At 46.5% G+C, this 10,879-nt stretch overlaps 1 protein-coding gene across 1 annotated transcript; it reads left to right on the forward strand.

Moving 5' to 3' along the window:
* Window positions 1-1,988: 1,988 nt before the first annotated feature.
* On the forward strand, window positions 1,989-10,454 carry LOC138907767 (uncharacterized). Its single transcript, XM_070198377.1, has 3 exons — window positions 1,989-2,241; window positions 2,346-2,738; window positions 10,270-10,454. Exons 1-3 carry the CDS (start codon window positions 1,989-1,991, stop codon window positions 10,452-10,454), a joined length of 831 nt encoding a protein of 276 aa, XP_070054478.1.
* The last annotated feature ends 425 nt before the right edge of the window (window positions 10,455-10,879 follow it).

Here is a 10,879-nt window from a genome sequence, read left to right on the forward strand (position 1 = left end):
GTTATAGGATCGGGCTGCACGCTGCAGCATGTTTATTGATTTATGCCTGGATCTGGCTTATTTTAGCGCTTGGGCTGAAGGAGCCCCTCCGGAGTCTGTACACACCCCTAGTGAGCATAGTTGATTTTGAGGGATGGATCTTTCCTGGACACGGATCTTGTCCGAATCATTTATATTCGGGGATGGATCTTCCCTTGGCCTGGATTGTCCTGATACAGTATTGAGTGACTGACTATCAGTCGGGATATATATATATATACATGGGATGGATCTTCCCTGGGATGGATTGGTCATATACAGTACTGAGCGATTGAATACTCTGAGAGTGTATGTACACGAAACTTTAAGTGTGGTGAATTGCATACATCATGTGCATTTGCATGTAGATTTAGAGAGGTCATACTCCTCATATCATTCTAATTTGATCTATTTTACTTGAATTGAGTTTAACTGTTGAACTTGGAAGCATGCCTATATTCCTGCACTGTTATTTCTATCTTGAACTGTACATGTTGAGTTCGTCACTTGCTTTCAGTCCAAAGGTTAGATTTGTTACTTATTGAGTTGGTTGTACTCACGCTACACCCTGCACCTTGTGTGCAGATCCAGGTGCTTCCGGTCACGGCAGTTGCTGAGTTGTGGAGTTCAAATTCTCGGAGACTATCGAGGTAGCTGCTTGGCGTTTCGCTGACCTTGTTTTTCCTTCCCTACCTTTCCACCTATTGTATTTAGTTTCAGACTATCATAGACGGTATTTTCTAGACTTGTGATGAACAGATGCTCATGTACTCTGTGACACCCCGATGGTTGGGAACTTCCGCGTTGTATTTTGGGTTTTTATCCCATTTATGAGAACTTTTATTATCTAAACTGCTTTAATTCGTTTTTCTATTAAAAGTGTTGGAAATATTTTAAATGTTGGCTTGCCTAGTACCACGATAGGTGCCATCACGACAGGTTAGGATTTTGGGTCGTGACAAGTTGGTATCAGAGCCTAGGTTACATAGGTCTCACGAGTCATGAGCATGTTTAGTAAAGTCTTGCGGATCGGTACAGAGACGTTTGTACTTATCTTTGAGAGGTTGCCGAACCCTTAGGAAAACTTCACATTCTTGTATTCTTGTTATGTGGATTTGTTGATTCTGGTCACTAAATTTTTGTTGTTCTATTCTCTCACATATGGTGAAGACACGTGCCACCGGGTAGGATGGACAGCCACTACTACAACCAGCTAGGGCCATAAGAGGTCGAGGTCACGGTAGGGGTAGAGGTGCAGCTCATACAGCAGCTAGAGCAGCACCTGCAGGTCCACTAGTTGCTCCAGCTCATAAGCAGGTTCCGATTTTGGTTGAGCCAGTGGGGCCAGCTCAGGCACCAGCTGTGCCCATTGTGATCTCAGGCCTTCATGAGGCATTGGTCTAGATATTGACTATTTGCACTGGCCTTGCTCAGGTGGTTTCGGCTCAAGACGCACCAGCCACTTCTCAAGCCGGGGGAGGTACTCATACCCCTGCCACACGTACTCCAGAGCAGGCGATACAGGGACTTCAGACACCGGGGGTACTACCAGCCCAGCCAGTTGTAGCTTCTCAGGCCTAGGTGGTCCCCGTTATGGCTGATGATGAGCAAAGGAGACTTGAGAGATTTGGGAGGCTTCAGCCTCCATCATATGGACCCCATTATCCTTAATAATATGTGCTGAGACAGAGGATGATCATGGTTTCTTGGATAAGTTCCAGCAGATTCTTCGCACGACTGATATTCTAGAGACCAGTAGGGTCTCGTTCACTACTTTTTAGTTCACTGGGGCTGCCTTCAGATGGTGGGAGGCATATGAAAGGCGCAGGCCGATCGGTGCAGCACCACTTACATGGCAGGAGTTCTCTGTTCTCTTCTTATAGAAGTTTGTGCCATAATCTCGCTGGGAGGAGCTGCGCAGATTGATTGAGCAGTTACGACAGGAGGGCATGTCTGTGACGCAGTACGAGATGAGGTTTTTTGAGTTGGATCATCACGCAGTTTGGTTGGTTCCCACTGATAGGCAGAGGATTAGGATGTTCATTGATGGCCTCACGTATCAGCTGAGGTTGCTTATGACACGGGAGAGGGTGTCCTGTGCTACTTTTGATGAGGTGGTCAACATTGCTCGGCAGATAGAGATGGTCCGCAGTCAGGAGCACGGAGAGAGGGAGGTAAAGAGGCTTCATAGCTCGGGTGGTTTTAGCGATGTCCCTTCTGGGGGTCAGTTCTACCACTGCAGGGGTCGTCCTTATAGGCACGCTCAAATGGATCATCTGGTTCACTGTAGTGCATTATCCAACCATGGTTCATACAGTACTTATTAGGGCCACTCATCTCTGAGTTCCCTTCCAGCTCAGAGTTCGTCCCATGCTCCTTCAGTTCGGGTTCATCTACACTGAGTGCTTCTAATAGGTTTTCTGGCTCTTGGGGTCCGCCTCAGTACTTGCCGCCATATTCAGAGAGGGGTTGTTTTGAGTGTGGAGATTTGGATCACATAAAGAGATATTGTCCCTGCCTTTCGGGAGGTCCAGCTCAGCGGAGGAGTCAGACTACGACTTCAGCACCAGTTACTTCACCACCCGCCCAGCCAGCTTGGGGTGGGGCTCAGTCTGCTAGGGATCGCCCCAGAGGGGGAGGCCGATCAGGTGGCAGTCAGGCCCGATTCTATGTTATTCCTGCCAGACCAGATGCTATTGCTTCAGATGTAGTGATCACAGGTATTGTCTCAATATGCAACAGGGATACCTCTGTATTATTTGACCCTGGTTCCACTTATTTGTATGTATCATCGTATTTTGCTCATTATCTATATATGCCCCGTGTGTCCTTAGTTTCATCTATTCATGTATCTATGCCAGTGGGCGATACTATTATTATGGACCGCGTATATCGGTCGTGTGTAGTGACTATTGGGGGATTGGAGACTAGAGTTGATCTCTTGCTGCTTAGTATGGTTGATTTCGACGTGATCTTGGGTATGGATTGGTTATCTCCATGTCATGTTGTTCTAGATTGTCACTCTAAGACTGTGATGCTAGTGATGCCGGGATTGCCAAGGATCGAGTGGAGAGGTTCTCTAGACTATGTTCCCAACAGATTGATTTCATATTTGAAGGCCCAGCGGATGGTTGGGAAGGGTTGTTTATCTTATTTGGCCTTTGTGAGGGATGTTAGTGCTGATACTCGTTCTATTGATTTTGTTCCGGTAGTGCGAGATTTTTCGGATGTGTTTTCTGCAGACCTGCCAGGCATGCCACCCGACAGGGATATTAACTTTGGTATTGACTTGGTGTCGGGCACTCAACCCATTTCTATTCCACCGTATCGTATGGGACCAGCTGAGTTGAAGGAATTGAAGGAGCAGCTTCAGGAACTCCTTGATAAGGGATTTATTAGGACCAGTGTGTCGCCTTGGGTCGCACCGGTACTGTTTGTGAAGAAGAAGGATGGTACTATGGGGATGTGCATTGATTACAGGCAGTTGAACAAAGTTACAATCAAGAATAAGTATCCTTTATCGCGCATTGATGATCTATTTGACCAGTTTCAGGGAGCAAGGTGTTCTCTAAGATTGACTTGAGGTATGGGTATCATCAGTTGAAGATTTGGGACTCGGATATTCTAAAAACGGCATTCAAGACCAGTTATGGTCATTATGAGTTCCTTCTGATGTCTTTTGGGCTGACCAACGCCCCAACAATATTCATGCATCTGATGAATAGTGTATTTTAGCCTTATCTTGACTCGTTTGTCATAGTGTTCATTGATGACATCCTGGTGTACTCTCATAGCCAGGAAGAGCATGCCCAACATTTGGGGATTGTGTTGCAGCGGTTGAGGGAGGAGAAGCTTTATGCAAAGTTCTCCAAATATGAGTTTTGTCTTAGTTCAATGGAGTTCTTGGGGCACGTGGTGTCTAGTGAGGGGATTCAAGTGGATCCGAAGAAGATAGAGGTAGTTCAGAGTTGGCCCAGACCGTCCTCAACTACGGAGATTCAGAGCTTTCTAGGCTTGGCCGATTATTATCGTCGCTTCGTGGAGGGTTTCTCATCTATTGCATCACCTTTGACCAAATTGACCCAAAAGGGTGCTATTTTCAGGTGGTCGTATGAGTGTGAGGAGAGCTTTCAGAAGCTCAAGACCGCCTTGACCACAACTCCAGTTCTAGTTCTACCTTTAGCTTCTGGTTCTTATACAGTCTATTGTGATGCTTCTTGGAGCGGTATTAGATGTGTCTTTATACAGGAGGGTAGAGTGATTGCTTATGCTTCGCGTCCGTTGAAGACTCATAAGAAGAACTACCATGTCCATGATTTGGAGTTAGCTGCCATCGCTCATGCATTGAAGATTTGGAGGCATTATCTCTATAGTGTGTCTTGTGAGGTGTTTACATATCATCGGAGTCTCTAGCACTTGTTTAAACAGAAGGATCTAAATTTGAGGCAGCGGAGATTGTTGGAGCTGCTAAAGGACGATGATATCACTATTCTATATTATCCCGGGAAGGCCAATGTGGTGGCCGATGCCTTGAGTAAAAAGGCAGTGAGTATGGGTAGCCTTGCATTCATTCTTGTTGGTGAGAGACCGCTTGTAGTTGATGTTCAGGCCTTGGCCAACCAGTTCGTCAGATTAGATATTTCGGAGCCCAACCGGGTTCTAGCTTGTGTGGTTTCTAGATCTTCCTTATATGATCGCATCAGAGAGCGCCAATATAATGATCCTCATTTACATGTCCTTAAGGACACGGTTCAGCATGGTGATGCCAGAGATGTTAATATTGGGGATGATGGGGTATTGAGGATGTAGGGTCGGATTTGTGTGCCTAATGTGTATGGGCTACGCGAGTTGATTCTTGAGGAGGCCCACAGTTAGCGGTATTCCATCCATCAGGGTGCCGTGAAGATGTATCAGGACTTCAGGCAGCATTATTGGTGGAGGATAATGAAGAAGGATATAGTGGGTTTTGTAGCTCGGTGCCTTAACTGTCAGCAAGTGAAGTATAAGCATCAGAGATTGGGAGGCTAGAGATTCTAGAGTGTAAATAGGAGCGGATCACCATGGATTTTGTAATTGGGCTCCCACGGACTTCGAGGAAGTTTGATGTTATTTGGGTGATTGTGGATCTGCTGACCAAGTCTGCGCACTTCATACCAGTTGGGACTACCTATACTTCGGAGCAGTTGGCTGAGATTTGCATTCGAGAGATTTTTTGCCTCCGCGGCGTGCCAGTGTCCATCATTTCAGATCGGGGCACGCAGTTTACATCGCAGTTTTGGAGGGTCGTGCAACGAGAGTTGGATACCCAGGTTGAGCTGAGCACAGTGTTTCATCCTCAGATGGACGGACAGTCCGAGCGCACTATTCATATAGTGGAGGACATGCTACACGCTAGTGTCATTGATTTGGGGGGTTCATGGGATCAGTTTCTTCCACTCGCGGAGTTTGCCTACAACAACAGCTATTAGTCGAGCATTTAGAAGGCTCTATATGAGGCTTTGTATGGGAAACGGTGTAGATCTCCGGTGGGTTGGTTTGAGTCTGGTGAGGCTAGGCTATTGGGTACTGACTTGGTCCAGGATGCCTTGGACAAGGTTAAGATGATTCAGGAGCAGCTTTGCACGACGCAATCTAGACAGAAGACTTATATAGACATGAGGGTCCGTGATGTTGCTTATATGGTTGGGGAGAAGGTACTACTCAAGGTTTCACACATGAAGGGTGTTATGAGGTTCGGGAAGAGGGGCAAGTTGAGCCCTCAGTATATTGGGCTGTTTGAGGTACTTCAGAAGATTGGGGAGGTGGCTTACAAGCTTGCCTTCCCACCTAGTTTGTCGAGTTTACATCCAGTGTTTCATGTTTCTATGCTCCGGAAGTATGTCGGTAATCCGTCTCATATTTTGGATTTCAGCACAGTTCAGCTGGATGGTGATTTGACTTATGATGTGGAGCCGGTGGCCATTTTGGGTCGGCAGGTTCGAAAGTTGAGGTCAAAGGACATAGCTTCATTGAAGGTGCAGTGGAGAGGTCAGCCAGTTAAGGAGGCTACTTGGGAGACCGAGTGGGAGATGCGGAGCAGGTATCCACACCTATTACTCCAGGTACGTTTCTAGACCCATTCAAGGACGAACATTTGTTTAAGAGGGGAAGGATGTAACAACCCGACCTGTCGTTTTGAGACTCGTAGCCTCCTTCCCCTATTTACTACTCATTTTGTACTTTATAGCTGTTATGTGACTTGCCTGGGTAGTCGGTTCGGGTCCGGAGTGAATTCAGAATGAAATAAGACACTTAGTCTCCTGGTTGAAAGCTTAAATTGAAATGGTTGACTGGATATTGGCCTACGAGTAAACGACTCCAGAATGGAGTTTTGATGGTTCCATTAGCTCCGTTAGGTGATTTTGGACTTAGGATCGTGTCTGGATTGTGATTTGGAGATCTGTAGTGGAATTAGGCTTGAAATGGCGTAAGTTGAATTTTTGGGAAGTTTGACCGGGAGTGGACTTTTTGATATCGGGGTCGTATTCTGATTTCGGAAGTTGGAGTAGGTCTATAATGTCATTTGTGACTTGTGTGCAAAATTTGGGGTCAATCGGACGTGATTTAATAGGTTTCGGCATCATTTGTAGATGTTGGAATTCCTTAGCTTCAATTGGCTTGAATTGGGGTGCGATTCATGTTTTTGATGTTATTTGAGGTGATTTGAGGGCTTGACTAAGTTCGTATGGGGTTTTAGGACTTATTGGTATGTGTGGTTGAGGTCCCAGGGGCCTCGGGTTGATTCCGGATGGTTAACGGATCAAAAGTTGAAGTTGAGTGATTGCTGAAGTTGGACTTCTGCTGGTGTAACCGCACCTGCGGAGCTTTGATCGCAGGTGCGAGCTCACATGTGTGGTCTGGCTTGTGCAAGTATGAGATTGGAGGGGAGTTTGCCGGTGGTCGCAGGTGCAAGGAGTTTTCCGCACTTGCGTGGCCGCAGGTGCGGTGAGAGATGCGCAGAAGCGGAAGGCACGCAGGTGCGATGGGGAATTCCACATCTGTGTGACCGCAGATGCGACAGGGGACCACAGAAGCGGAACTGGGCAGATGGGCTCGGTACGTAGAAGTGGCTTGGATACTTACATAACTGAGTCCGCAGAAGCGGAGTGAGGGACCGCAGGAGCGGAATGAGCCGCAGATGCGTGGGTGATGTCGCTTCTGCGATGCCGCAGAAGCGGTTAAGTGTCTGCAGAAGCGGAAAGGCTGGGCATATTATTAAAACAAGGGTCCGTGATTTTATTAAAACAAGGGTTCGAGGGGTTTCTTGAGGTAAGTCCCTTGTGTTCATTTTTGATCAATAATCTTGCTTCCCCCTGGATTTTCCCACCTAGATGGTGTGTATTTAAGGTGTAAATTGGGAGTTTGAGGCTAGGGATTTTGAGAGTTGATTTGGGGATTTGGGTGACGATTTGGTGTCGGATTTTGATAAAGTTGTTATGGTTGGACTCGTGGTTGAATGGGCTTTCGGGTTTTGTGAATTTTAATGAATTACGAGATGTGGGCTTGGGGGCTGGCTTTTGAGTCAATTTTTGACTTGTGAGGCAAGGGTGTGTTGGAGTAGAGATTTGCTCTGATTGAGGTAAGTAACACTTCTAAACTTGGCTCTGAAGGTTCGAAACCCTTAGTTATGTGGTATATGATTGGTGTTGACGTGACGCACATGCCAAGTGACGGGTGTGTGGCTGTGCACCATACGAACTGTGACCTAGTCGATTCCATGAAAATGTACATTGTATTTATCTTGTTGCTACCCGTATTTTCGTCATGTGACAAAGTAATTGAGCTGTCAATCATGCTAGAAATCATGTTTAGGCTATTGCCGGTACTGTTGAGACCCATAGTGGTTGTTCCCTTGCTGTTGACTTATTGATTTCATTGATATTTCGTACTCAGTCATATTTATTCATTGCATATCATTTAGCAGTCTCTGTTGCTATTTATTGCTATGTCATATTATCATTTTTGGGCTAGTTTCACGACATGGTGAGCCCGAGAGAGAGAGAGAGAGAGAGAGAGAGAGACTGGAGAGATTGATGACTGAGTAAGGTCGAGGGCCTGATTGAGAGTGACAGTTATGGGATCGGGCTAGACTCCGTAGCATGTTTATTGATTTATGCCTGGATCTGGCTTATTATAGCGCTTGGGCTGAAGGCGCCCCTCCGGAGTTTGTACACACCCCCAGTGAGTGCAATTGATTATTTTGAGGGATGGATCTTCCCTGGACACGGATCTTGTCCAAATCATTTATATTCGGGGATGGATCTTCCCTTGGGTTGGATTGGCATGATACAGTACTGAGTGACTGACTGTCAGTCGAGATATATATATATATATATATATACATGGGATGGATCTTCCCCGGGCTGGATTGGCTATATACAGTACTGAGCGATTGAGTACTTTGAGAGTGTAAGTATACGAGACTTTCAGTGTGGTGAATTGCATACGGCATGTGCATTTGCATGTAGATGTAGAGAGGTCATACTCCTCATATCATTCGGATTTTGATCTATTTTACTTGAATTGAGTTTAACTGCTTACTTGGAAGCATGCCTATTTTCCTGCAATGTTATTTCTATGTTGAATTGTACATGTTGAGTTCGTCACTTGCTTTCAGTCCAAAGGTTAGATTTGTTACTTATTGAGTTGGTTGTACTCATGCTACACCCTGCACCTTGTGTGCAGATCTAGATGCTTCCGGTCACGGCAGTTGCTGAGTTGTGGAATTCAGATTCTCAGAGACTACCGAGGTAGCTGCTTGGCATTTTGCTGACCTTGTTTCTCCTTCCCTACCTTTCCACCTATTGTATTTAGTTTTAGACTATCATAGATGGTATTTTCTAGACTTGTGATGCACATATGCTCATGTACTCTGTGACACCCCGATGGTTGGGAACTTCCGCGTTGTATTTTGGGTTTCTATCCCATTTATGAGAACTTTTATTGTCTAAACTGCTTTAATTCGTTTTTCTATTAAAAGTGTTGGAAATATTTTAAATGTCGGCTTGCCTAGTACCACGATAGGCGCCATCACGACAGGTTAGGATTTTGGGTCGTGACAAGTTGGTATCAGAGCCTAGGTTACATAGGTCTCACGAGTCATGAGCAGGTTTAGTAGAGTCTTGCGGATCGGTACAAAGACGTTTGTACTTATCTCTGAGAGGCTGCCGAACCTTTAGGAAAACTACACATTCTTTTATTCTTGTCATGCGGATTTGTTTATTCCGGTCATTAAATGTGGTCGCAACTAACCGCTGAAATCGAGGAGATCACTCCCGATATGGTTGTCCTCGAGAGGTCTACTCCTGGCGCGGCTACCGATGAATCGGCTATCGAGCCTCCCTAGAAAATGTTCGTTCACAGGGGTTGTTCCATTGCCGATGACTTTAGGTTGAGAAGCCCTCGTCTGTGCAGGGTTGGGGTTAAGGAGTATCAAGATATATATGCTCCATTACCGAAGACGTCCTCCCCGCGGTCCGAGAGGACTGTAACTGGGCGGGTAAGGACGTAGTAGTCCCTGGGCCTGCAGACACCATCACTATCCACGTGGAGGGGTATCTAAGTGTTTACACTTATCCCTTCACATTAGGCCCGGTGGACCCGGTTATCTTAGATTTCTGTAAGAGGTACGAAGTATGACTCGGTCAAATCCATCCGTCGCTGTGGAGGATCGTGATCCTCCTTCGTTTTTTCATGAACAAGACTGAATCCCGTCGGTTCACAATCGATCACTTACTCCACCTATACAGTCCCCAAATCTTTCGAGGGAGACTAATAAAGCTCACATGCCGGGCCAGCAAACCCTCATTCTCGAGCAACGATGAGGATCGAGACCGGAGCTGGAAGGGATATTTCGTTCGGGTGAAGACCAAAGACTTGGTTCCCTCCGAACTCATGCCACTCCTCGAGAAGTAGAACGCATCTCATAAGTATGGTTTCCCTTTGAAATCCATTTTAACTTCATCTCCTCTTTTCTTACTTGTATTTGTGGTGGTGCGGCCGTCTCTCGAGTTCCAAACACTATCCCTCGGCTCAAGGAGTGGATCGAGGGCATTTGTTCACAGATGCCTTATTCTGAGCGCACATGGCGCAAACTCTTGAAGGGCCGCTGGGAGGCCCATTCTCACGGTAAGACCCTTCCTCGAATAGGTGACATCTAGCTCTCTTATTCACATCATACTTACCCTCTTCTCTTCACTTTTCCTTTTGCAGGTTTGCCTAAGACCATTGAGCTTAGGCCTTCAGAAGGGATAAGGATTCGTCCGTCGACCCCTCCGCTTAGGGGCAGCTTGGGGCTGCAGCAGGAGAAAAGAAGAAAAGGAAGGCTCCGGGCTCCCCGAGATCAGAGAAGAAGAAGCCAAAGAAAAGGTTGGCCCATAAGCCAAAGGAAAGTTTAAGCTCTCGAGCACCCAACTCGGATTTGTTTTATCGGCTTAGATATGAGCCCGAAGAAGACAATTTTTTCGTGGCCCACGGGTCGACATCCCCCAAGGAGAAAGAAGCCGTTGAAGAGGAGATCTATGAGGCTGATCCCCCTCAGGCCCGGGGGGTCGATGAGGAGACCGGGGCCTAGACTTCCCGAGATGCCGGTCATACCCCGAAGGAGGCACCCGATGTAATAGATATTCCAGGGTCGCCTTCCTATACCGATTCCATGCTCGAGGAGGCTCGAGGGGAAAGGAAAGGTCTAACGAAGGGACTCATAGCATACATGATCCCCTTAATTCCTTTTTTGATGGTATGGACTCGTCCGTCTTGGAGGAATTTTTCGGGCTGGCCGACCTGGAAGTGCCGAGAAAGGAGTTGTCTTCAGAAATCGGTG

This window comes from Nicotiana tomentosiformis, chromosome 3 (genome assembly GCF_000390325.3).
Source record: "Nicotiana tomentosiformis chromosome 3, ASM39032v3, whole genome shotgun sequence".
NCBI lineage: Eukaryota > Viridiplantae > Streptophyta > Magnoliopsida > Solanales > Solanaceae > Nicotiana > Nicotiana tomentosiformis.

Coding starts and splice junctions, on each gene's coding strand:
- LOC138907767 (XM_070198377.1), top strand. CDS start 1,989: ATGAGGTTTTTTGAGTTGGATCATCACGCAGTTTGGTTGGTTCCCACT. Junction 2,242..2,345: donor TAGCGATGTCCCTTCTGGGG/GTCAGTTCTACC, acceptor AGTACTTATTAG/GGCCACTCATCTCTGAGTTC. Junction 2,739..10,269: donor TTCAGATGTAGTGATCACAG/GTATTGTCTCAA, acceptor TTCCTTTTGCAG/GTTTGCCTAAGACCATTGAG.